Source organism: Puma concolor, chromosome A2 (genome assembly GCF_028749965.1).
Source record: "Puma concolor isolate L17-30 chromosome A2, mPumCon1.1.hap2, whole genome shotgun sequence".
Lineage (NCBI taxonomy): Eukaryota > Metazoa > Chordata > Mammalia > Carnivora > Felidae > Puma > Puma concolor.
Window position 1 is genome coordinate 93,495,928 of NC_141668.1, and position 27,337 is coordinate 93,523,264.

The 27,337-nt window shown below is 40.5% G+C and overlaps 2 protein-coding genes across 2 annotated transcripts in view; one reads left to right on the plus strand and one right to left on the minus strand.

Annotated features, from left to right (window-relative positions):
• Nucleotides 1-21,143, plus strand: part of DLD (dihydrolipoamide dehydrogenase) — a 35,352-nt gene extending 14,209 nt beyond the window's left edge. Inside the window, exons 9-14 of the mRNA XM_025930049.2 lie at nt 16,933-17,123; nt 17,573-17,743; nt 18,067-18,256; nt 18,898-19,035; nt 20,203-20,292; nt 20,387-21,143. Coding sequence (XP_025785834.1) covers nt 16,933-17,123; nt 17,573-17,743; nt 18,067-18,256; nt 18,898-19,035; nt 20,203-20,292; nt 20,387-20,452 — 846 coding nt within the window. The 3' untranslated portion in view covers nt 20,453-21,143. The remainder of the gene's footprint in view (nt 1-16,932; nt 17,124-17,572; nt 17,744-18,066; nt 18,257-18,897; nt 19,036-20,202; nt 20,293-20,386) is intronic.
• A 2,521-nt stretch (nt 21,144-23,664) lies between these two features.
• The window catches only part of LAMB1 (laminin subunit beta 1), a 74,575-nt gene continuing 70,902 nt past the window's right edge, over nt 23,665-27,337 (minus strand). Inside the window, exons 31-33 of the mRNA XM_086696956.1 lie at nt 25,648-25,824; nt 24,113-24,272; nt 23,665-23,959 (exon numbers count right to left, since the gene is read on the minus strand). Of these exons, the coding sequence (XP_086553082.1) occupies nt 23,823-23,959; nt 24,113-24,272; nt 25,648-25,824 (474 nt within the window). The 3' untranslated portion in view covers nt 23,665-23,822. The remainder of the gene's footprint in view (nt 23,960-24,112; nt 24,273-25,647; nt 25,825-27,337) is intronic.

Below are 27,337 nucleotides of genomic sequence, written 5' to 3' on the forward strand. Positions count from 1 at the left end.
TCCTGTCTTGACTGCTTTCCTGATCCACTTAGATTCCATAGTCCATCACCTTAGCCACTCTTCTTGAGTCCCTTGCCTCCTTGTTCCCTCATCCTTGCTGGCAGAGCTCTAGTCCTGAGGAAATTCAGCTGTCTGCTCTTTGTTTTTTTAAATTGTAGTCGACCTACAGCGTGACGTTAGTTTCAGGTGTACAACCTAGTGACTCCTCAGTATATCACGCTGTGCTCACCACAGATGCGGCCCCACCTCACACCGTAAGACTCTATGACAGTACTGCTGTTACTTCCTGTGCTGTACCATTTATCCCCAGGACTTACTCATTCTGTAACTGGAAGCGTGTACCTCCCACTCTGTCACTTTTTGCCCATTCTGCCACTCCCCTCCCCTCCCTTCTGGCAACCACCAGTTCTCTGTATTTATGGGTCTTTTTCTGTGTTGTTTGTTTTGTTGTGTTTAGTTTTTTTTTGATACCACATACAAGTGAAATCATATGGTATTTGCAAGATGTTATGAAAAATGTTGCTAAAGCTCATGTCTGATAGGTTGCTACCTGTTTTCCGCTAGGAATTTTATAGTTTCAGGTCTTACATTAGGTCTTTAATCCATTTTGAGTTTATTTTTGTGTATGGTGTAGAAAAGTGGTCCAGTTTCATTCTTTGACCTGTGACTGTTCAGTTTTCCTGACACCATTTATTAAAGAGACTGTCTTTTCCCTATTGCGTAAGTTTTCTTTCTTTATTATAGACCATATAAACATAGGTTTATTTCTGGGCTTCCTAGTTTGTTCATTGGTCTGTGTGTCTCTCTTGTGCCATTAATACACTTTTTCGATTATTGTATTTTTGTAGTATATTTTGAAATCTGGGATTGTGTTACCTCCAGCTTTGTTTTTATTTCTCAGGATTGCTTTGGCTATTATGGGTCTTTTGTGGTTCCATACAAATTTTAAGATTATTTGTTTTAGTTCTGTGAAAATTACTTTTGGTATTTTGGTAGGATTGCATTGAGCCTTTGGATTGCTTTGGAGAGTATGGACATTTTAACAATCTTAATTCTTCCAGTCTGAGCATAGTATGTCTTTCATCAGTGTTTGAAAGTTTTCAGAGTATATGTCTTTCACCTGCTCAGTTAAGTTTATTCCTAGGTATTTCATTCTTTTTGGTGCAATTGTAAATGCAATTATTTTCTTAATTTCTTTCTGCCACTTAGTTATTAGTGTATAGAAGTGTAACCAGTTTGTATATGTTGGTTTTGTATATGCTGCATCTTCACTGAATCCATTTATTCTGATGGTTTTTGGGTGGAGTCTTGAGGGTTTTCTGTGTATAGTGTTCTGTCATCCTCAGATGTGAGTTTTACTTCTTTCTTACCAGTTTGGATGCCTTTTATTTCTTGTCTGGTTGCTGTGGCTGGGGTGAAGGTGGTGGGAGTGGCCATCTTGTTGTGTTCCTGATCTTAGTGGAAAAGCTCTCAGGTTTTTACTGTTGAGTATGATGTTATCTGTGGATTTGTCATATATGGCCTTTATCACATTGAGGTATTTTCCTTCTAAACTTACTTTATTAAGAGTTTTTATCGTGTTGAATTTTGGCCGAATTTTTTTCTGCATCTGTTGAGATGATCATACCAATTTTCATCCTTCATTCATTTTGTTAATGTGGCGTGTCACATTGATTGATTGGAGGATACTGAACCGTCTCCAGAATAGATCTAACTTCATCATGATGAATCTTTTTTTTTGTTTTTAATTTTTATTATTTTTATTTTTTTTCATGTTTATTTTTTGAGAGAGAGCATAAGTTGGGGGGGAGAGAGAGGGGGGGGGCTTGGGGGAGACACAGAATCTGAAGCAGGCTCCAGGCTCTGAGCTGTCAGCACAGAGCCCAACGCGGGGCTCGAACTCACGGACCGTGAGATCATACCTGAGCTGAGGTCGGATGCTTAACCAACTGAGCCACTCAGCTGCCCCTGATTTTAATCTTCAATTTGGTGAGACCTTTTTGGTGGCATATCCTGGAGAATGTTCCATGTGCACTTGAAAAGAATGTGTTTTCTGTTGCTTTTGGATGGAATGTTGTGAATGTTCTGTTAGGTCCATCTAGTCTGATGTCTTGTTCAAAGACACGGTTTCCTTATTGACTTTCTCCATTGATGCAAGTTGGGTGTCCCCTGCTGTTACTGTGTTACGTCATTTCCTCTGTGTATGTCTGTTTTTATGTTCATACATTTAGGTGCTCCAATATTGGTTGCATAGATACTTGTTACGTTCTCTTGTTGGATTGATCCCTTTGTCATTATGCAGTGCCCTTGTCTCTTGTTACAGTCTTTATATTTTATTTATTTTTAATTTTTATTTTATTTTAAAGTCTGTTTTGTATAATGTAAGTATTGATACCCTGGCTTTTTTTGGATACCATTTGCATGGAATATCTTTTTCCATCCCTTCCCTTTTGGTCTGTATTTTCTGAAGCAAGTCTCTTGTAGCAGCATATAGATGGATCTTGTTTTTTTATCTGTTCCATCAGCCATGTCTTTTGATTGGAGCATTTATTTACATTTAAAGTAATTATTGATAGGTATGTACTTAGTGCCTTTTGTTGCTTGTTTCCTCATTGTTTTTGTAGTTCTCTTGCTCTTTTTCCTTGTGATTGAGGACTTTCTTCGGTGTTATGCTTGGCTTTCTCTCTCAATTTTTGTGTGTCTATTACAGGTTTTTGCTTTGTGGTTACCATGAGGTTCATAGATAACATCCTAAGTATATAGGATTCTAAGTAACATACTTATAATGATACTTGTAATGATACTATATAACTTATAATGATATTGTATAACATAGTAAGTATATAGCAGTCTGTATTAAGTTGATGGTCACTTAAGTTTGAGCACCTTCTAAAAGGACTGTATTTTTACTGCCCACTTCTGTGTTTTATGTTTATGTTGTTATATTTTACATTTTCTAATTGAGTTCCCTTAACTAATATTTTATTTATAAATGTGCTGCTTTTTAGTCTTTTAACTTTCTTTGTAAGTGATTGAACTACTACCTCTACTATGTTTGTTTTTATGAGTGAAATTTTTTTGGGTCATAATTTCTTCTCAGTATGGTCTTTTTGCTTAAAGAAGTCCTTTTACCGTTTCTTGTAAGGCCGGTTCATTGGTGATGAACTGCTTTAACTTTTGTTTGTCTGGGAAACTCTTTGTCTTGCCTTTAGTTCCAGATGGCAACCTGGCTGGGTAGAGTATACTTGGTTGTAGGTTTCGTCTTTTTAGCACTTTGAATATATCCTGCCACTCCCTTCTGGCCTACAGGGTTTCTTCTGAACAATTAGCTGATAGCCTCATGGGGGTTTCCCTGCTGTGTAATTAGTTGCTTTTCTCTTGCTGCTTTTAAGATTCTCTCTTTATCTTTTAATTTCTGACATTTTAATGATTATGTGTCTTAGTGTGGACTTCTTTGGGTTCATTTTTGTTTATGGCTCTCTTGCTTCCTGGACATGGATGTCTGTTTAGAGAAATTTTCAGCTATTATTTCTTCAGATAAGTTTTCTGCCCTTTGCTCTTTCTTCTCCCGGACCCCTATAATGTAAATTTTTTTTTCCGCTTGATATTGTCCCAGGGGTCCTTTAACCTGTCATTTATTTTTTTGCTGTTCAACTTGGGTGCTTTCTACTATCCGGTCTTCCAGATCACTGAACTGGTCTCCTGCATCCTCTAATCTGCCATTGATTCCCTTTAGTGTATTTTTCACTTCGGTTAATGTGTTCTTCAACTCTGATTGGTTCTTTTTCATATTTTCTATCACTTTGTTGAGGTCCTTACTGAGTTCATCCACTCTTCTTTGTAGTCCTGTGGGCGCCTTTATGACCATTACTTTGAACTCTTTATCAAGTAGATTGCTTGTCTGTTTAGTTTGTTTTCTGCTGTTTCCTTTTGTTCTTTTGATTGGAGCATATTCCTCTGTTTCCTCATTTTATCTGACTTCCTGTGTTTGTTTGTGTGAATTAGGTGAAAGGGCTACCTCTCCCATTCTTGAAGGAGTGGCCTTGTATAGGAATTTCCCCTGTGTAGACTCCATGTTCCTGATGGCTTTGGCTTTCTGGCTGGAGCTGGAGCGGGCACAGGCTGGGGCATCTTGGGCTGCTTTGTGCCGGGGCCACCCTAATAGGACAGCTGGAGCTGAATCAGATGTGGTCTGGCAGGTCCTGGGGTTCTCTGTGTTGGGCTACCCTGGTGGGATGGCTGGAGCTGGGGTGGGTGCCAGCTGCAGCACTCCACAGGGGGCTCCCTGGCTGGATTGGTGAGGTTGCCTGGGGTGCTTTGCACCCAAGTTGCCTTGGCAGGACAGCTGGAGATGGAGTTGTAGTGAGCACAGGCTGGGGGTTTTCTTGTGTGTGTTGTGCTGGGGAAGCCCTAGTTGGACAGCTGGAGCTATGGTAGGTGTGGGCCAGGAGCCCAGGGCCACTGAGTCAGCAGTCCGTTTAGAGCGCCTGGACCCTGCTCCTGTCTGCACTACCAAGGTGAAGGGAGAGCGTAAACAGCGGTGCCTCTTAGCGTCTCCATCTCTGGGGGGCTTTCCAGCAGTCCCTACCATCTGGCCCATGCTGTATGGTTAGTAAATGAGTTTTCTCCACTTGTATAGTCTTTCTGCTCTTTAAAAGATTGTTTTGTTTTTTGTTGTGACCCTGCGTGGGTGAATTTGCACGTGGCTCCTCAGTCCTGTCTCTCCCTACTGCAGTTTGTAATGTTGGGGTCAGTTTCCTGTCATTACCGTGTCTCAGGCTCTCCTCTTGTCCTCTGTGTGGTCCTTCTACCCTTTGTTGTACGGAAGCTGTTCAGTCTATTCTCAGCTCTTTAGGAGGGATTGCCGTATGTGCAGGTATGGATTTCTTGTGTCTGTGGGAGGTAAATTCAAGGTCTTCCTCTGCTGCCATCTTGGACTTTTATATCTAAGTGCCAACTAGCACCTCTACTTGTAGGTCCCACAGACACTCATTTCAGTACGTTTATAACTTAACTCTTCCCTCCCCCTTTTCCCTCTTTTCACCCTCCAAAAAACTAAACAAAACCCGTTTCTTTGTTAGTATTTCTCATCTTAGTGAGTCATACCACTGCACATCTAGAGGCTTGAGCAGGAAGTTTGGGAATGACACGACTTCTCTGATGCCATCGTGCCTCATACTGAGTCACTGGGTCCTAATGTGATACTGTGAGACCTAGATGTCATGGATATAGCTGCCTTTTCACACATCTGCTTATCCTTGTTCAGGCCAGTGTCGTTTCTAATCTAATCTCCCATAGGGGCTGAAGTCCTTTATAACACAAATGTAATCCTGTCCCTTCCCTGCTAAAAATCCTTCACTAACTATAGTCATTAGGATAAATCCAAAATCTTTACTGTTATTGAAAGGCTAGCATGATGTGGCACTGGCTCACGTCTCCAGGCTCATTTCTGGGCACTCTGTCTCTCAAACTGTGTTCCATGTAGAGCAAAATACCAGTTTCTGAACCAGCTGCACTCTTTGTTTTATCTGTAGGCCTTCTGTTCAGAACATGTATTCCTTCTGGTCCCTGCACTCTCAGAGCCTTCCTCCGCTGCCCTGCATGCCCTTAAGTGCTCTCGCTGAGTGTTCCCTTGCACCCTGTGCTTGTTGCAGAATTGATCTGAGTTCACTGATACTACTGGTTCACTTGTGTCTCTCTTGTTAAGTCATAAACTGCATGAAGTCGGAGGTTGTGGCTGCACTTCTGTGCATCTTCACGCAGCACAGTGGCTGGTATGAAATAAGTCGTCATATGTTAGCTTTTATTATTGCTGAGTAAACATTTGCTAATATAATAAATACTTTTCAAAAGTCACCTTACAAGTTACTTTTTTAGCGAAGACTTCCTTTTTTCTGAGAAAGTGCAAGTCTTTCTATCTTTGAGTCTTAGTATGGTATGTCTGCGTTTGTATCGCCTACTAATTGACAGTATTTTGCATTTATTTGTTTATGTCTGTCTTTACTATGAGACTGTAAGCTCCTTGAAGGCAAAGACTGAGTGTCATTCATATTTGAATCTCTGTTGCTTTCCTTAATGCTTTTTACCTAGGTCTTATAGGTACCGGATCCATTATTTTGTTGTCATCCTTCTGATCCACTCTGGTCTGTCAGGGTCACTTGTAAATGGTGTTTAGAACTAAGCATAATAGGGGCATCTGTGTGGTTCAGTTGGTTAACCGTCTGTCCGACTCTTTATTTCAGCTTAGGTCATAATCTCACATGGGATCAAGCCCCTTGTCGGGCTCTGCACTGAGAGTGGAGTCTGCTGGGGATTCTCTCTGTCCATCTTTCTCTATCAAAATAAACTTAAAAAAAAAAATCAAAACTAAGCATTATATTCTGGATAATGGAGAGAACTTCTTTTGATATGTAACGTACTTTTAATGTAATGTACTTCTTTTCTTCATCCTTTAAGATCAGTTGAGTTATTTTTCTTTTTTAAAGACTATCGAGTTTGTAGTCAGTTGAAAACTTCACATCTTTTGCTTGAGGAATTCTGATTTTTTAAACCAAAATAAATAAATAAATAAACCTCAATAAAGGATTATGAACCTTTATCTTTGCTTTAATGTTCACTTGTACCCTTATTCCAGTCTTTTCCTCTTTCTTGATTGTTGCATCCTTACACTTACCTGCTTTTTCTTGCCATGGGTAAATAGATCTGGGAAGACTGTTGACTGAGGCATGCGGTCTATCATCTGATTTGTCTAAATTGGTTAGTGAATCCATCTCTGGTGTCATTCATGTCAGTATGAAGTATAGAGAGTCATCTGTACACTTTTTAAGCTGCTTATAAATGGATTTGAATCTCCATTGATCTGTCACATCTATAGGATATGAGATTTTTTTTTTTCTTTTTTGACAACTTTGCTGATGATGAAAATATCCTGCATTATTATCCAGTCCAGAAAAGCCTTCAGAAAATTGTTGACATGACCTGTTTGGAACACTTGGGGTAGTATCTAATGATTTTCAAACCAGCTGTTCAATAATGTCTTCGAGTATTTAGTGGGGATTGACCTCTGAAATAAATTTCAGAATCTATCTTCCAGAATATTTTCTTTTCACTTTGCAAAATTTTAGGCAAGGTATTGCCTGTCTGGCACCCTTTGTGACATTTCCCTTATGCTGATTAAGTTCCCAGAGTTTACTGACAGTGTCTCTGTTACCACATTATGATCTGATTTGACTGGAGAGTTAACTTAAAAAAATTGACTAGTTTCTTAGTATTTCCTCTATTCACTCCACTTTGAAAATTGTTCTCATGGGTGGATAAAACAAGAAGAAAATAATATAGATTTACTTTCTTTTGTTGGTAAGTATAATAATATCTGAAGCAATACTTCTTTCATTTCAGTACTTTGGGGTATTTTTACAAATCTTGGGTCATTTCAAACATCTTCATGTTTTAGGTGTCACTATATTGAATGTTTTCACAGATGTCTTTTTTTTTAATTTAAACTTATTAGAAGTAACTTACTGTGTAGTCTTACCTTTTTATCATAAAGATTACTCATGTGACTATATATGTTTTACTATATACGTATAGTGTATAGACGTTTACATATGTCTATATGTATATAATATGTAGACTATATTACCTTTTCCCGTTCCAGTTTAATATAAAGTTTTAGAATCAGATACAAATTTGAATTTCAGCTCTGCTTGTTAATGACTGTATATCCTTGTTCAGTTAGCCTCTGAACTAGTTGATTAATCATGTAAATCCCCATTTTAATAAGAATAACTGCCTTACGGGATTATTGTTGGGACTTAGTAAAGTAGTAACCTGTAATACACTTAATCCAGTACCAAACATCCAATAAGCTCTAATGTCTAATAACTGGTAGATACTATTGGAGTTTTCCCATCTCTAAGGATTTTGAAATTCTTAGATTTTCCTGAAGAGTAAGGCATTTGTCTAGCTAGCTATGGTCACTGTCCCCTACTTTGAATTATAGACTTCAAGATGATGTGTATTATTTCCCATGGTTCTTCCTATTTCTTTTTGCTGTTGTGGGAAATGTCAGGATTTTGTTCATTTTTTTGTGGCTGAATAATATTCCTTTATGGATATAGATCACATGTGTTCTTATTTTAATTTTCTTTTTGTTGAAGTATAATTGACATAGTATTAGTTTCAGGTGTACAGCATTGATTTGACATACTCTTACTGTTTCTGATTTAGGTTCAGAGAAGTGTTTTTTTTTTTTAACACCTTTATTGCAATATAGTCTTGTGTATCCTTTACCCATTGAAAGTGTACGATTCAGTGGTTTTTTAGGATGTTCACATAGTTCTGCACTTGTCACCACTGTCTTAATTCCAGAGCATTTTCATCACCTCAGAAAGAAACCTTGTGTCCATTGGCAGTGACTCTACATTCCTCCCTTCTCCCCGGCGCTGGAAACCGCTAACCTACTTTCTCTGACGCTGAAATTGCCTATTTGGGACTTTCCGTATAAATGGGATTCATGGCATTTAAATCTGTGGCTTCTTCACTTAGCATAATGTTCTCAAGGTTTATATATACTTGATAACTCTTTTTTTGTTTTAATGTTTATTTTAGAGAGAGACACACACAGAGTGCAAGTTGGGGAGGGACAGAGAGAGGGGGAGAGAGAGAGGGAGGGGCACAGCATCGAAAGCAGGCTACAGGCTCTAGGCTCTGGGCTGTCAGCACAGAGCACAATGCAGGGCTCGAACCCACTAACTGCAAGATCATGACTTGAGCTGAAGTCGGAACGCTCAACTGACTGAGCCACCCGGGCGCCCCATACTTGATAACTCTTTATAGCCAAGTATTCCATCCTGTGGCCCTAGCACGTTTTGTTTATCCATTCATCAGTTGATGGACATCGGGCTTGTTTCCACTTTGACGCTACGTGTTTCACTGCCGTGACCGTCTGTGTACAGGTTCTTGTCTGGACGCGTGTTTTCACTTCTCTTGCACATGTACCTGGCGGTGGAGTCGTTGGGTCAAGCGGTAATTCAGTGTTTAGCCTTCCAAGGAGCTGTGCTGTGGAGCGCGGCTGCCCTGTCATGCGGTCGCTGGCAGCGTGAGCTGCTCTGCCTCCTTATCACTATTTCGGCGCTTTCTTGACTCGAGCCACTCTAACAGGTGTGCTCTGGGGTCTCGGGTTTTCATTTGCATTTCCCTAGTGGCTTGTAACATCCAGCATCTTTTTATGTGCTTACTTGCCATCTCTGTATTGTCTTTCCTGGCATTTAAATGTTTTGTCTTTTTTTCAATTTGTTTTATTGAATTTTGAGACATCTTTGTGCAAAGAATATAAATTCTTTATCATATAGCTGTCTTACAAATATTTTTTCTCAGTCTGCCTTTTCTGTATTCTTAATACTAGCTTTTAGAAGTTTTAAATTTTGACGTCTCTTTTATCTTTCATCTTTTTTTTTCTTTCATGGATTGTGCTTGTGGTGGTGTGTGAGCCTCACTCAGGGTCACAAAGATTCTTTCCCGTGTTTTCTTCCATAAGTTTTATTTATTTATTATTTTTTTTAATATGAAATTTATTGTCAAGTTGGTTTCCTTACAACGCCCAAAGCTCATCCCAACAGGTGCCCTCCTCAATACCCATCGCCCACCCTCACCCCCCTCCCACCCCACATCAACCCTCAGTTCTCAGTTTTTAAGAGTCTCTTATGGTTTGGCTCCCTCCCTCTCTAACCTCTTTTTTTTTCTTCCCCTCCCCCATGGGTTTCTGTTAAGTTTCTCAGGATCCACATAAGAGTGAAAACATGGTATCTGTCTTTCCCTGTATGGCTTATTTCACTTAGCATCACACTTTCCAGTTCCATCCACGTTGCTACAAAAGGCCATATTTCATTCTTTCTCATTGCCACGTAGTATTCCATTGTGTATATAAACCACAATTTCTTTATCCATTCATCAGTTGATGGACATTTAGGCTCTTTCCTTAATTTGGCTATTGTTGAAAGTGCTGCTGTAAACATTGGGGTACAAGTGCCCCTGTGCATCAGCACTCCTGTATCCCTTGGGTAAATTCCTAGCAGTGCTATTGCTGAGTCATAGGGTAGATCTATTTTTAATTTCTTGGGGAACCTCCACACTGTTTTCCAGAGTGGCTGCACCAGTTTGCATTCCCACCAACAGTGCAAGAGGGTTCCCGTTTCCACATCCTCGCCAGCATCTATAGTCTCCTGATTTGTTCATTTTGGCCACTCTGACTGGCGTGAGGTGATATCTGAGTGTGGTTTTGATTTGTATTTCCCTGATGAGGAGCAATGTTGAGCATCTTTTCATGTGCCTGTTGGCCATCTGGATGTCTTCTTTAGAGAAGTGTCTATTCATGTTTTCTGCTCATTTCTTCACTGGATCATTTGTTTTTCGGGTGTGGAGTTTGGTGAGCTCTTTACACATTTTGGATACTAGCCCTTTGTCCGATATGTCATTTGCAAATGTCTTTTCCCATTCCGTTGGTTGCCTTTTAGTTTTGTTGATTGTTTCCTTTGCTGTGCAGAAGCTTTTTATCTTGATGAGGTCCTAATAGTTCATTTTTGCTTTTAATTCCCTTGCCTTTGGAGATGTGTCAAGTAAGAAATTGCTGCGGCTGAGGTCAGAGAGGTCTTTTCCTGCTTTCTCCTCTAGGGTTTTGATGGTTTCCTGTCTCACATTCAGGTCCGTTATCCATTTTGAGTTCATTTTTGTGAATGGTGTAAGAAAGTGGTCTAGTTTCATTCTTCTGCATGTTGCTGTCCAGTTCTCCCAGCACCATTTGTTAAAGAGACTGTCTTTTTTTCCATTGGATATTCTTTCCTGCTTTGTCAAAGATGAGTTCGCCATACTTTTGTGTGTCCAGTTCTGGAGTCTCTATTCCATTGGTCTATGTGTCTGTTTTTGTGCCAATACCATGCTGTCTTGATAATTACAGCTTTGTAGTAGAGGCTAAAGCCTGGGATTGTGATGCCTCCCGCTTTGGTCTTCTTCAAAATTACTTTGGCTATTCGGGGTCTTTTGTGGTTCCATATAAATTTTAGGATTGCTTGTCCTAGCCTCGAGAAGAATGCTGGTGCAATTTTGATTGGGATTGCAATGAATGTATAGATAGCTTTGGATAGTATTGACATTTTAACAATATTTATTCTTCCAATCCATGAGCATGGATTGTTTTTCCATTTCTTTATATCTTCTTCAATTTCCTTCATAAGCTTTCTATAGTTTTCAGCATACAGATCTTTTACATCTTTGTTTAGGTTTATTCCTAGGTATTTTGTGATTCTTGGTGCAATTGTGAATGGGATCAGTTTCTTTATTTGTCTTTCTGTTGCTTCATTGTTAGTGTATAAGAATGCAACTGATTTCTGTACCTTGATTTTGTGTCCTGCGACTTTGCTGAATTCATGTATCAGTTCTCGCAGACTTTTGGTGGAGTCTATCGGGTTTTCCATGTATAATATCATGTCATCTGCAAAAAGTGAAAGCTTGACTTCATCTTTGGCAATTTTGATGCCTTTGATTTCCTTTTGTTATCTGATTGCTGATGCTAGAACTTCCAGCACTATGTTAAACAACAGCGGTGAGAGTGGGCATCCCTGTTGTGTTCCTGATCTCAGGGAGAAAGCTCTCAGTTTTTCCCCATTGAGGATGATATTAGCTGTGGGCTTTTCATAAATGGCTTTTATGATATTTAAGTATGTTCCTTCTATCCCGACTTTCTCGAGGGTTTTTATTAAGAAAGGATGCTGAATTTTGTCAAATGCTTTTTCTGCATCTATTGACAGGATCATATGGTTCTTTTCTTTCATTAATGTGATGTATCACATTGATTGATTTGCGAATATTGAACCAGCCCTGCAGCCCAGGAATGAATCCCACTTGATCATGGTGAATAATTCTTTTTATAAGCTGTTGAATTCGATTTGCTAGTATCTTGTTGAGAATTTTTGCATCTATATTCATCAGGAATATTGGCCTGTAGTTCTCTTTTTTTGCTGGGTCTCTGTCTCGTTTAGGAATCAAAGTAATGCTGGCTTCATAGAATGAGTCTGGAAGTTTTCCTTCCCTTTCAATTTTTTGGAAAAGCTTGAGAAGGATAGGTATTATCTCTGCTTTAAATGTCTGATATAACTCCCCAGGGAAGCCATCTGGTCCTGGACTCTTATTTGTTGGGAGATTTTTGATAATTGATTTCAATTTGTTTGCTGGTTATGGGTCTGTTCAAGTTTTTTGTTTCTTCCTGTTTGAGTTTTGGAAGTTTGGAAGTTTGGAGTTTGGAAGTGCTTAGGAATTTGTCCATTTCTTCCAGGTTGTCCAGTTTGTTGGCATATAATTTTTCATAGTATTCCCTGATAATTGCTTGTATTTCTGAGGGATTGGTTGTAATAATTCCATTTTCATTCATGATTTTATCTATTTGGGTTATCTCCCTTTTCTTTTTGAGAAGCCTGGCTAGAGGTTTGTCAATTTTGTTTATTTTTTCAAGAAACCAACTCTTGGTTTCATTGATCTGCCCCACAGTTGTTTTAGAGTCTATATTGTTTATTTCTGCTCTGATCTTTATTATTTCTCTTCTTCTGCTGGGTTTGGAGTGTCTTTGCTGTTCTGCTTCTATTTCCTTTAGGTGTGCTGTTAGATTTTGTATTTGGGATTTTTCTTGTTTCTGGATTGCAATGTATTTTCCTCTCAGGACTGCCTTTGCTGCATCCCAAAGCATTTGGATTGTTGTATTTTCATTTTCATTTGTTTCCATATATTTAAAAAAAAAAATTTTTTTTTTTCAACGTTTTTTATTTATTTTTGGGACAGAGAGAGACAGAGCATGAACGGGGGAGGGGCAGAGAGAGAGGGAGACACAGAATCGGAAACAGGCTCCAGGCTCCAAGCCATCAGCCCAGAGCCTGACGCGGGGCTCGAACTCACGGACTGCGAGATCGTGACCTGGCTGAAGTTGGACGCTTAACCGACTGTGCCACCCAGGCGCCCCTGTTTCCATATATTTTTAAATTTCTTCTCTAATTGCCTAGTTGACCCATTCATGGGTTGACCCGTGCTTTTGGAGGTTTTCCAGACTTTTTCCTGTGGTTGATTTCAAGTTTCATAGCATTGTGGTCTGAAAGTGTGCATGGTATGATCTCAGTTCTTTTATACTTATGAAGGGCTGTTTTGTGACCCAGTATGTGATCTATCTTGGAGAATGTTCCATGTGCACTTGAGAAGAAATATATTCTGTTGCTTTGGGACGCAGAATTCTAAATATATCTGTCAAGTCCATCTGATCCAATGTATCATTCAGGGCCCTTGTTTCTTTATTGACCGTGTGTCTAGGTGATCTATCCATTTCTGTAAGTAGAGTGTTAAAGTCCCCTGCAATTACCACAGCCTTATCAATAAGGTTGCTTATGTTTGTGATTAATCGTTTTATATATTTGGGGGCTCCCATATTCGGCACATAGACATTTATAATTGTTAGCTCTTCCTGATGGATAGACACTCTAATTATTATATAATGCCCTTCCTCATCTCTTGTTTCAGCCTTTAATTTAATATCTAGTTTGATATAAGTATGGCTACTCCAGCTTTCTTTTGACTTCCAGTAGCATGATAGATAGTTCTCCATCCCCTCACTTTCAATCTGAAGGTGTCCTCAAGTCTAAAATGAGTCTCTTGTAGACAGCGAATAGATGTGTCTTGTTTTTTTTATCCATTCTAATACCCTGTGTCTTTTGGTTGGAGCATTTAGTCCGTTTACATTCAGTGTTATTATTGAAAGATACGAGTTTAGAGTCATTGTGATGTCTGTAGGTTTCATGCTTGTAGTGATGTCTCTGGTACTTTGTGGTCCTTGCAACATTTTACTCACAGAATCCCCCTTAGGATTTTGTAGGGCTGGTTTAGTGGTGATGAATTTCTTCAGTTTTTGTTTGGGAATACCTTTATCTCTCCTTCTGTTCTGAATGACAGACTTGCTGGATAAAGGATTCTCGGCTGCCTATTTTTTTCTGTTCATCACATTGAAGATTTCCTGCCATTCCTTTCTGGCCTGCCAAGTTTCAGTAGATAGGTCTGCCACTAGTCTTATGGGTCTCCCTTTATAAGTTAGAGCCTGTTTATCCCTAGCTGCTTTCAGAATTTTCTCTTTATCCTTGTATTTTGTCAGTTTCACTATGCTATGTCGTGCAGAAGAATTGATTCAAGTTATGTCTGAAGGTAGTTCTCTGTGCCTCTTGGATTTCAAAGCCTTTTTCCTTCCTTGGATCAGGGAAGTTCTCTGCTATGATTCGTTCACGTACACCTTCAACCCCCTTCTCTCTCTTTTCCTCTTCTGGAATTTCTATTATACGGATATTGTTTTGTTTGATGCATCACTTAGTTTTCTAATTCTCCCCTCATACTCCTGGATTTTTTTATCTTTTTCTCAGCTTCCTCTTTTTCCATAATTTTATTTTCTAATTCACCTATTCTCTTCTCTGCCTCTTCAATCCATGCTGTGGTCACCTCCATTTTACTTTGCACCTCATTTATGGCATTTTTTTTTTTAGCTCCTCATGACGGTTTCTTAGTCCCCTGATCTCTGTAGCAATAGGTTCTCTGCTGTCCTCTCTGCTTTTTTCAAGCCCAGTGATTAGTTTCATGACTATTATTCTAAATTCTTGTTCCGTTATATTGCTTAAATCGTTTTTGATCAATTTGTTAGCTGTCGCAACTTCCTAGAGTTTCTTTTGAGGAGAGTTCTTCTGATTCATCGTTTTGGGTAGTCCCTAGGTTGGCTTCAAATTGCAGGGCACTTCCCCTGTGCTGTCTGGAGTAACTTGTGTTGGTGGGCGGGGCCGCAGTCAGACCCGATATCTGCCCCCAGCCCACCGCTGGGACCACAGTCAGACTGGTGTGTACCTTCTCTTCTCCTCTCCCAGGGGCAGGACTCACTGTGGAGTGGTGTGGCCCCTGTGTGGGCTACGTGCACACTGTCAGGCTTGTGGTGCTCCTTCAGTGGGATCTGGCGTATTAGCCAGGGTGGATCCACAAGGTGCATAGGGGTGGGAGGGGCAGGCTTAGCTCGCTTTGCTGTCCGTGGTGCCCTGTGGGAGGGGCCCTGCATCACCTGGAGGGAGGCAGACCCATTGGAGGGATGGATCCACAGAAGCACAGCGTTGGGTGTTTGTGAGGTGCAGGCAAGTTCAGTGATGGTAACTGGTTCCCTTTGGGATTTCAGGTGGGGGATGGGAGAGAGAGATGGCGCTTCCCAGCGCCTTTGTTCCCTGCTGAGCTGAGCTCTCCCTTCCAGGGCTCAACACCTCTCCCTCCCATTGTCCTTTCGCCCTCCCACTTTCTGCTCTCCAAGAGCAGAGCTGTTCACTTTTAACATTCCAGATGTTAAGTCCTGCTGGCTGTCAGAACTCAGGCAGTCCAGCCCCTCCGCTTTTGCAAGCCAGACTTCGGGGGCCCTGCCTTGCTGGGCGGGCTGCCCCTCCACCACCCCGGCTCCCTCCCACCAGTCCAGTAGCACGCATCACCTTTCCGCCCTTCCTAACCTCCTTCCGTGGGCCTCTTGTCTACACTTGAGAAGTCTGGAGAGTCCATTCTGCTAGTCTTCTGGCGGTTTTCTGGGTTTTTTAGGCCGATGTGGGTGGAATATAAGCTATCAGCAGGAGGAGGTGAGCCCAGCGTCCTCCTATGCTGCCATCTTCCGTTTCAATCTTCCATAAGTTTTATAATCTTGGGCTTTACCTTAAGGTCCATGATGCATTTTGGCTTAATTTTTGTATATGCTTGTGGTTGAATTTTTAGTGTTACTGTATTGGCTTTAGTTAACTCAGCTTTCCAAAAACTCCTGAAACTTTTAAAAATGAATGCATAAACCTAATTGGAAAGGTAAAACCTCTTAATGGTGAATTTTAAATTACCAGGTGATTTTGATACAAATTCTTGCAGAGGATATGTTCATAGTTTTTCATATTTTATTTAATGTTGTAAAATTATATTCATCTTGCCTATTTCACAAATAGGTATTCAAAGTGATAATTGCTAAAATAAAACCAGCGTTCTGTTTAAATTATAATTTGAATAAAAAAGTAAACATGTCTCTATTGAGAAAATAAAATATGAAACCAGTTTAATAGTTCACAAACATCGGTAATTAGTAGCAACAAGAGGCTTTTTCTTCTCCCTCAGGACCTCCTTTCCCACTTGTTCCCCTCCTTCTGGACCAACCAGTTCCGGTATAGCTCTTTCCCTCTCTTCTTCAAGTCTTTGTGCACACGTCACTCCCAGTGAAGCTTTCCCCAATGACTCCATGGTTTAAAATTGCAGGCTTACTCCTCCAGTAGTCCTGGTTTTGTTTCCTCATTTATTTCTCTCAGAGCACATTATTATCCTCTGAATTTTACTTCATATGCCTCCCCTACCAGAGTATAAGATCCCTAGGGGCAACGTGTTGTTCGCTGATGTGTGCGTAGATTATAGTAGGTGCTCAATTAATGTTGAAGGAATGAATAGATTAGTATATGAAATATTTTTTTTTTTTAATTTTTTTTTCAACGTTTATTTATTTTTGGGACAGAGAGAGACAGAGCATGAATGGGGGAGGGGCAGAGAGAGAGGGAGACACAGAATCGGAAACAGGCTCCAGGCTCTGAGCCATCAGCCCAGAGCCTGACGCGGGGCTCGAACTCCCGGACCGCGAGATCGTGACCTGGCTGAAGTCGGACGCTCAACTGACTGCGCCACCCAGGCGCCCCGAAATATGTTTGCCACAGGTTAATTTGAGGTTAATTTTAAACCTCAGAGCTTCTAATAGGAACGTATTAATAAAAGAAAATATCTGACAATAAGTTAAAATGCTTTGGTAAATATCTACTATGGAAACTTTAATTTTTTTTTTTTTTTATGACTTTTAAAAACTATTCTCTACAGGGTTCAGTTTGGCAAAGACTTGGTGCCGATGTGACTGCAGTTGAGTTTTTAGGTCATGTTGGTGGAGTTGGAATTGATATGGAGATATCTAAAAACTTTCAACGCATCCTTCAAAAACAAGGATTTAAATTTAAATTGAATACAAAAGTTACTGGTGCTACCAAGAAGTCAGATGGGAAAATTGATGTTTCGTAAGTGTGCTACATCTGGTTTTGATATGATATCCTTAAGAAAAACACTCCTTTTGCAGAATCAGATTTGGTTAGAACTTAGGGCCATCTTACTGCTTAGTATAACTCCATATTGCTTATTAAATCAGTCCATTGAAATTCATGGTTAAGTTGATGCTAGGAAAATTAACCCAGTGTTCTCACTGTAATGTGATTTCTCATAGTATACATTCAGAAATATTTAAACTCTCAATGTTCAGTGAAACTCAGTATTTTTAGATCTATGTGGAAATCCATAATATTAGATTGCTTACTATTGATAGACCTCCAGGGGATATGTACAGTTTTTCATTGCCTGACTCCTGTTAGAATTGTTGGCAACACTTGAGAAATGTCTGGTCTTAATTTCTAAGTCTGTGAGTTTTTTATGTTGATGTGTGTTTAATAGTCATACACTGTTCATTGTCTAGTATTGAAGGCGCTTCTGGTGGTAAAGCTGAAGTCATCACGTGTGATGTGCTCTTGGTTTGCATTGGCCGACGACCCTTTACTCAGAATTTGGGACTAGAAGAGCTTGGAATTGAACTAGATCCTAGAGGTAGAATTCCAGTCAATACCAGATTCCAAACTAAAATTCCAAAGTAAGTTGGATAGTTAATTGCATTTTCAAAAATGTTTTAATTTATTTCAAACACTGTTTTGAAAATCTGACTTTTGCCACGCTTAAAACATGCCATTGGCTTTGGGGAAGAATGGTAAACTTCTGTGTGAAAACAAAACTAACAGAAGTTTTTCATTACCCAAAGACTAGAACCTGAACTCACAGATCTATGAAGAGCTGTATTTTATATACTTATCGGTTATTTAATAACTAGAGACTTTTATTTTTATTACCACGGCATGACTGAAGATGAGTATCTGTGGTGGCCGAAGTTCACCATGTTTCTTTTCATCTGTGCGATAGCATCTATGCTATTGGTGATGTGGTTGCTGGTCCGATGCTGGCTCACAAAGCGGAGGATGAAGGCATTATCTGTGTTGAAGGAATGGCTGGTGGCGCTGTGCACATTGACTACAACTGTGTCCCATCGGTGATTTACACGCACCCTGAAGTTGCTTGGGTTGGCAAATCAGAAGAGCAGTTGAAGGAAGAGGTAATTATCTTTTTTTTTTTAAGTTTGTTTATTCTGAGAGAGATTGCAAAGCGAGTGGGAGAGGGGCAGAGAGAGGGGGTGAGAGAGAGAGAATCCCAAGCAGCCTCCGCACTATCAGCAAGAAGCCCGATGCGGGGCTTGAACTCACACCATGAGATCATGACCTGAGCCAAAGTTGGACGCTTAACCAACTGAGCCACCTAGGAGCTCCAAAAGAAGAGGTTATTCTGAATGCGAGGGTAGTTGTACTGTATAGCGTATGAACTGTGTTAATGACCCTGGTGGCTGAGAATCATTTTATTATTGCATTAATGCATTTTGAAATTATGTAGAAGTTATAGCTTCTATACTTTTCCCTTTGTTAGTAGCATAGAGGAGATCACTCACTTGCCTGTATTCAAATAGTAATTCCAGAGCTTTTTAATTTCCCTTGAAATATCCCCAGGTAGACTGGCATTTGCATTTGCTTATGTTTGTACCCAAACTGTGTCTCATTAGCAAGAGGCTTTGGTCTTGCCTTCAACACGCTCTGAAGAATTGCCTTCTTGGGGCTTATTTTCTGAAGAAATGACGGATGGTTTCACCAATGGGAATGCGTTGTTTCAGAGTTGACATAGGTTTTCCTTTTCTGTCTCTCCCAGGGCATCGAGTTCAAAGTCGGCAAGTTCCCCTTTGCTGCCAACAGCAGGGCGAAGACCAATGCTGACACAGATGGCCTGGTGAAGATTCTGGGACAGAAATCCACAGACAGGGTACTGGGAGCACATATTCTCGGGCCAGTGAGTATTCTAAGACCCCACATCCCATCGTGATTTCTGGAAAGCGTTGCTGTGTAGATGAATTTAAAACCATCTGCTGTTTACATCCTGAGTTTTTTATTTACCGGCAAACATTTGTGTGGTTTCTGATAAGGCAACACTCAGTCTTGGCCGTCACATCATCAGCTTTCCATACCGCAACTAAGGTTATCCTTTTATTTTTTATTTATTTTTTATTTTTTATTTTTTTATTTTTTTAAAATTTTCTTTTTTTTGAACGTTTATTTCTTTTTGGGACAGAGAGAGACAGAGCATGAACGGGGGAGGGGCAGAGAGAGAGGGAGACACAGAATCGGAAACAGGCTCCAGGCTCCGAGCCATCAGCCCAGAGCCTGACGCGGGGCTCGAACTCATGGACCGCGAGATCGTGACCTGGCTGAAGTCGGACGCTTAACCGACTGCGCCACCCAGGCGCCCCAAGGTTATCCTTTTAAAACCTACACCAGGCCCTGGGCCTGCCTAACACTCTCCAGTGGCCCTTTTCAGCTTTGGGCTGTTATATCCAAGGCCCCACTAAATCTGGTCCTGTCTGCCTTTGACCTCATGTCTTCTCACTGTTGCCTTTTGCTCATTGATTCCCTGTCTTGTGGGCCTTCTCTTAGGTTGTTAACAGGCCAGTGTTGCCAGGTTAGAGCCCTTGGGCTTGGAGAACCTGTTGTCTGGAGAGCTGGGCCTCCTGGGCTTTGCATGAGTGGCTCCTACAAGGTCTCAGCTCACGTGGCGCCTCTGAGAGAAGCCTTTCCTACCACTGAATCTGAAGTATGGCCTCCCCCAAGGTATCCAATGTAATCATGATGATAGGCCACTCGAGCGCTTACTCTGGAATACGTTTTTCTGAATACATTCAGTAACTTTAGTTTTCCCAATTCTGGGAGGTAGGAGTCACTGTTCCCATTTCTGAAGTGAATAAATGGAATGAAGCACACAGCATGAGCACTTAAGGTAGTAAGTGGTAGGATTTGAATCCAGGCCAGCTGGCTCCAGAGCCCAGGCCCTTAACTTCCGTGCCACCTTTTCTGTGAAGCTTTTCCTGACTGAGGCTTTGGTTAACTGCTGTAATAGCAAATCTTGTTAGCTTGTAGTTTTTGCCTTGGGACATAAACGACTTATTGGTTTATTATTTTCAAGGGTGCTGGTGAGATGATAAATGAAGCTGCTCTTGCGTTGGAGTATGGAGCATCCTGTGAAGATATAGCTAGAGTCTGCCACGCGCACCCGGTAATTACCAGCAGTGTACGGAGTAATGCCTACCTAGATTTTCGTCTCACCTGCAAATAATTTGCTTTGTAATTTGAAATTTCTTCCTTTACAGACCTTATCAGAAGCATTTAGAGAAGCAAACCTGGCTGCATCATTTGGCAAATCAATCAACTTTTAAAATAGAAGATTCTATTTTTCTGAAATCTCCTGGGAGCTTTTGTAGAGGTCACATTTCTGAACAGGAAATGCTCACAGCTCCAAGAATTTCTAGGACTGAATTCTGAAACTTTTGGAAGGTTTTAGTAAGTTTGGACGGAATGGAATAATCTCATCTATTTTAAATAAATTTAATATTTTGTTTCAGCACATTAATATTGGAGGAAGAAGCTACTTATAGTAGCTTCCTGGAACATTTTCTTCAACCCATATTTTCATGCTGTTTCTGAAAAATTCACCTTCACTAAATTTATGTTATGTAGCTTTTAATCTCTGCTATTGTAAAGTTGGATTTACTTACATGGATGGAGCTGGAGGTAGGGTATGTGAACCAGCCGTGTTTGATGCAAGGTGATCAAGTTATTTTAAACTTGGTTTTCATATTGGAAACAGAGTTAGTCATTAGAATAAGGTTAAAATATGTATAAACCAAACCAATGTAAATAAATGGTCTCTCACTTGTTTTATTTAATCCCCAAATTCTTACGGTTTAGAGGTAGAATGTTTAAATTTTTAAGGACCCACTGAGGTCTACAGTCGGTAGTTAGTTATCCAAATTAAGGAGATACATCTGTGAAATTCAAATATTAAATGAGGACTCATGTATTACAGCAGGGAATGAAAATCCAGAAATAAACAGTCTTAAATATACATTTACTGGTTGTTTTGAATGGATATCAAGATGGTCCTAGTTCTTCTCTGACTACCGCTAGTGTATATTCTTATTTCTCTTTATTGTTCCTTTTAGAGGCCCGGATGTATCTTTTTACCACACTGGGGGACAACTGTAAGGTCATTACCTTTACGTCTGTGTTAGTGATTCCAGCTCTATGTGGAACATAGACTTTTGGAGACATAGCATATTTAGTCTGCTGTCTTCTATGGATTTCCAGTGTGTCCGTGGCTGGGTAAATGACTATTTCTTTGTGTTTGTTGACTTAATGTTTAAAATGGCCATTGCTTGGGGCGCCTGGCTGGCTTAGTCCACAGAGCATGCGACTCTCGACCTCATGGTTGTGAATTCGAGCCCCACACTGGGTGTAGAGGTTACTTAAAATCTTTGAAGGAAAAAGTGAAATGGCCATTTCTCAAATAATTAAATGTTAAATGGGCTTTTGCATATTTTAACTAAATTTAAGTATCATTTCAGATAAGTACTTCTTAAATTTAGGTAAGTGTATTCTGAAAAGGAAAAGAAACTATCTTGAAGTAGAAGAAATATGTAAACTAGATACTTGATTGCAATTTAAAGATCACAGTCTAAGGAAAATTTAGAATGTAATCTATCAGCAGAAAGCTGTGTGGAGTAAGATACCGTCAGTATCTTGTTACTGAAAATGCTCAGTAGTCTTCAGGTTTTCCTGGCATCACACACATAATGGGTCCCATCTCCCTTTTTCTTCCTACGTCCAGTAGTCGTAGATTGTGGTGCGGTCATTATGAATGTGACATCGTAAAGGCTCTGGGTTGTTACCTACCTCTGAAAACTAGGGAATTTTTCTTCAGTAGGCAGTTAACGTGACTAAACTCCCGACTCCAAGTTTGTTGTCTTAGCTGGGGGCAGAGGCCAACCAGAGGTCCGGCAGATTATATGTGCAGTTGGGTGGCCCTCCCCACCGTGCCATGCTCTTCTGGGGTTCTTTCCTCCTATTTCAGTTCTCCTCATTGCCCCAAACTCAGTCCTTCCGATCCTGTAACCAGAAAAACTTGGCTTCTGCCCAAGTTGCCACTTCCTGGGACCTACCCTCAAGTGAAAAGCCGTTAAAAATGGGAATTACACCCAGTGCTGTTCTTGGTCACCTCCCTTGTACCTTCTGCCTGCTTCTGGTTGTTCTCCCGGACCTGTACTTTTTAAAAATGTGTATATTTTGTCCAGAGTTTGCATTTGATATTAGGAGGGTTGGCCTGATATGTGCTACTTTGCCATTATTGGAAATGACCTCTTGTGTCTTAAAATCTGAAATCCCTATCTTATGTGAAGTGCCAGTTTATTTAAACTTCAAAACCTGTCCCCTCCTCTAGGGAAAAAGTTTCTAATTAGGGAATAGTGAAATAGAATTTAATTTGAAGTCTTTACATATATCTAGGTGGGAACAAAGTTGTGGGTGTAAAACGAATTTTAAATATTCACTTATTAAGTTCTCAATATTTTCTTGGCTTGTGAAGGGTGTGACTCAGTTGTCCAGTTCATTGAGCTGATTAAAATGAGTGATTTCAAAGTGAGTCTTTAAACTGAAAAGGAATGAATAGTAAACAAAGTACTTAAAATTAAGGAAAGAGAACAGTTGCTCTAGTAGATGATGAGGTGAAACTACTTGGCTAGGTATTGGGATCTCTACCTAAAGAAAAATGACATCATTGCCTTGAGGGAGGAAGTTGCCTTGTTTGAATTAGGTCCGTTTAGCTTCTGTTCGGGCCTAGCTTCAAACGCAGCTGTGTCGTGTGTGGGGGTGGCTGGTAGTGGTACATGGCCATGGCCTTGCTGTAATGAGAATGTGTGAGAAAACCACTTGGGGCCTGTTGTTACCCAGCTAGCTCGGCTGTGAAGTTGACGGTCTGGCGGTACTCCCGCTATTTTCTTTAGTGTGTGGAATGGTCGTCCTGTGATTGTTTTGGCCTCACCTGCAGATTGCCGTGGAGAATCTTTAGTCTGTGAAATCTAATAAAGAACAATATAAAGGTGAGCACTTCCAGCACCCGTTTGTACTGTGCCCTGCTCAGCTGGCGGGAACAATGTTTATATCCGGCTGCATACAGTTTAAACCCTCCCCTCACCATCTACAGTAGGGCCGGGATTGCTAGCCCTTAAAAGCCACAATTTACCCTCCTCATTCTCTAAAAATTGCCTTCTGTTCTCTTTCCCAGACCGAGGAGTATTTAGAGGAGTTTCGGAGATTGGATTTCCTTCGCCATTGAAATGGTGAAGGTGGTTCAGGCTGTAGCCTTTCTCCTCCCCTCCACTTGGGAGTCCCACGGGGAGGTGATTTCGGGGGCAGATTTGTGGAGGATATTGACGTAGCAGACAGATTACAGCCTGTTTACAGACAAAACAGAAATCGGGGTCCCAGAGGCAAGTGGCTTGTTTATAAATCCATCTGTACGTTGAAAATGTTTTTGGTTAAAGGGATTCCTGAACACTAAATCAGTAAAACAATGTAAGAAGAATACTCAGTATAGATTTATACAAAAGCACTGTACTTTATTTAACTCCATACAAAATGTGGTGATTAAAAACATTAAATAGGTAATCAGTTTTAGTTTTGAAGATCATTGTCAGTTTTTAAAATGTAGCTATTTTACTTTGGTCACCTCAGCCACCTTGCAGCCCTTTGTTATAAGCAGGTGCTGTAAACAGCAACTTTCTGGCTTATATCCTTGAGGAGCGAACGGACTTCTCCTTCCAGTCTTACTAATTCTTGAGCTTTATCTTCTAAATATTTTTGATTGTCCTCATATTTTCTTTCTAAATCTGTGGGAGAGAAAAAGAAAAAAGTCTGAGCAATTTATTCTAGGTTGACCTCAATCTAACAGTGCTCGTTGGATTTCCACCTTTTAAATAGAAGAAACTTTACGGGTGTCCTTATTGTTAAATACGTCCCGAAAGCAGGAGCCTAAGCCCTACCTTTCAGGAGCTGTAGCTTGCTGTTTGCTTGAGCCAAAAGTGTTTTTGCTTCATTTTGTAGCATTTCAGCTTTTCTTCTGGCATCAGCTGACTCTTCAGTTTTTTGGGCAATTAATTTTTCTGCTTTCTTATACTTTTCATCAACTTCACCATCCAGAGCCTGTAGTTCCATCGAGACACAAAGAGGTGATAAATGTAATCTCAGACATTAAGAGCCTAGTGTAATTGGAGCAAGCTTGGAACCGTACTCAGGCGTTGAGCTATTCAGTGTAAATATGTTGAAAATATTGTGGAACAGTGAAATTAAATATAACACTAACATGAGTTTTTAAACTCACGTTTGGAGTTGAAAGCAGGTCTCTAGGGCTAGGCCTTTAGGTTAGCACTTTTCTGGAGATGTTATAGGACAGTTATATGGAGGTAGAGAAGTATCTTTTTCTCTAAAGTAGATTTGCTGAGATCTAATCACTTAGATCTCAGACAAGGGCCATCTGGATCTGGACCCGGGTGCGTAGAGAGTTAAGGAAGGAGAGGGGAGACTAGCATGCACACAGGGCACAGGGGTGGGCAAGGAGCTGTGAAACTGAAAAGGCACCACAAGTGCTGCTTTTGGGGAACACGGTTCCAACAACAGCCATTTGATAGAGGGATTTCATTTCAGGGTTTTCTTCTTACTGTAATCAAGTGCTATCTATATTTTTGCAAAAATGCTCTGTAAAGACTGCTTGAGAGATTTATGCTCTCAGAGCTGCAAGAAAGTACAAACCATGACAGAAAAATGAACATGACAGAACACTTTTCTCACTGTTTTGTTCTCTTCCCTAACCAGACGTCAAGGGTTGAATGCTCCCCTCAGAAGTTTAAAAGGTTCCTTTGGAGAGAGACATTTGCCCACTAAACATGTTTCAGTGATAACTTGGCTTCTAATGACAAATGGGAATCCTAGGAGACCTTCTCTGCAAAATACAGCACCTTCCAGCGAGAAGAAGGGGTGAGGTTTAGTTCCCTGCCCGCTGTTCTGGTGTGAACCCCTTAAGCTTTTTCTACCCTGCTTTTAAAGGCCAGGTAATTACGCCATAAAGTACAAGCTCAGTACTCCGGTTTTAAGACTTCTGCCCCTGGGGAGCCTGCATGGCTCAGTCAGTTGATTTCAGCTCAGGTCATGATCTCACACAGTTTGTGATACTGAGCCCTGTGGCAGGCCCTGCACTGACGGCGTGGAGCTTGCTTGGGATTCCCTCTCTCTAAATCAAACAGTTAAATAATAAAAGACTCCCCCCCCCCCCCCCAAGTTACTTTCATTTTTCTGCACCCTTATCCAAGTTTGGATATGAGGGCTTAGGTCACGCTTACTGGACACTTCCATATCCACTCCCACCCTTTCCATCTGTGCCTCTAAAGACTGTTGTTTCAAAACCGGTCACTTGGGATGTTTCTGATAGGTCCACATCCCTTACTAATCCCAGGCAAGGCGGTTGAGGAGGCTTATTGCTCCTTTACAAAACACAGCTGTGAAGTCACAAGGATTTACTTACCTTCTTAACATCATCCGCACTTTGTTTCACGGTGTATACTACTTTCTCAATATATTCTGCCTCCCCAGAGTTCTGGGCAGCCTTCCGTTTCAGTTCTTCCACATTCCTCTCAAGCTCGCTGATGCGCTGGGAGGCGTTGAGCAAGTTCTCCTCCGAAGCCGCTGTTTCCGACTCAATCTACAAGTACAACGTCAGTCACCCAGCAAGCCATCAGTAAGCGATAGGACGTGCTATGAATACGAGTTTACAGGAAGATTAAAAGGCCACTCTGCCGTTTCACTTTAGACCAAAAGGAAAATATAGTTTCAGGAAAGCTTATATAAAGTGCCCATCTTTATTCTTAATTCTGATGATCTAGGCTGAAATTAATGTAAAATTCTTCACTGAACCACCCCCAGACAGCTTGATGTGTTGAGAAAGCATTTTAAGGACACCTGCAAACTTTGGCAGAACAATGTTCACAAATAAGCAGATGTGAGGAAAAGGATTGCCACACAAATTTCCAAATTACTGTGGGTGGGAAACTGAGTACTCCCAAGTCACCTTCAGTTTTTCCTGTCAGCCCTAAATATTAAACTCCAAGGGGCACCCGGGTGGCTCAGTTAAGCGTCTGACTCCGCTTAGGTCATGATCTCACAGTTCATGAGTTTGAGCCCCCCCCCCCCCCCCCCCCCGAACTCTGCTGTCAGTACAGAGCCTGCTTTGGATCCTCTGTCCCCCTCTTTCTGCCCCTCCCCTGCTCCCACGTGTACTCTCACAAAATAAACATTAAAATATATTAAACTCTAGTGGAGGTCATGGGTCTTCAGCAACTACCTGGAAAGTTGAGTGTTTTCAGGTAAGGCAGACCAGGAATGTTTCTGAAAACTTAAAAGTTACTGTAGGACCGTGAGAGGTCATGTAGTCTGGGGAAGTGACAGCTGGAACCTATAAATACTCAAAGTCATTTAGGAAAATCTATTTGGGTAACTGGTGAGGGTCCACATGTGATTGCTTTTCAAAGAATAATCAATGAACATCAATTTTTAACAGCTAGCCCAAGTAAGTAGTATGACCCATGACTGAAGAACCAATTTCACGGAGCACCATAGAATTAGGTCTGAATAATAGTGTCATAACTAAACTAAGGAGTCACTGTGGATACATGGTAAAATTTGTAGGTATTTCATTCCAAATGATTCTTAACCTAAAAGCTCACCTATTAATTAACACAAAAGTATTCTTAGAGTATAGTTCTTAGAGGGTAAGCTCTATAGTTTTAAAGGAGTGAATAGTTTTTGACAACCTTTCATTAATAGCATAGTTTAGAGTTGCTTTTTCTTTCTTATTCTTAACCTAAAGTGCTTCCTGTCCCCCAGGGACCCCAGAAAAACAAAACCAGTTTTCACTTATATCATCAAGCCAAATATCCCACGTATGATTTGATTAAATCCAAACTTAGTAATTTTTTTTTTTTTTTATCAAGTCACCTAAATTAAAGTTCATTAAAATGATAACAGCACAGTGAGAAATTTGAAAAACCCTAGAGATAGAAAAGTCAGAATAATCAAAGAGAACATAGTCTGGTGGGAAAGTGTCATAATTTTTTTCTACATTTGAACAAGTGGCCTGAAGAAAGGGCCTTTTGTTTACTCAAAATTAAGAAGGAAATGTGGCTGAAGGAACTGTCGAGTCTCAAGAACGATAGAGT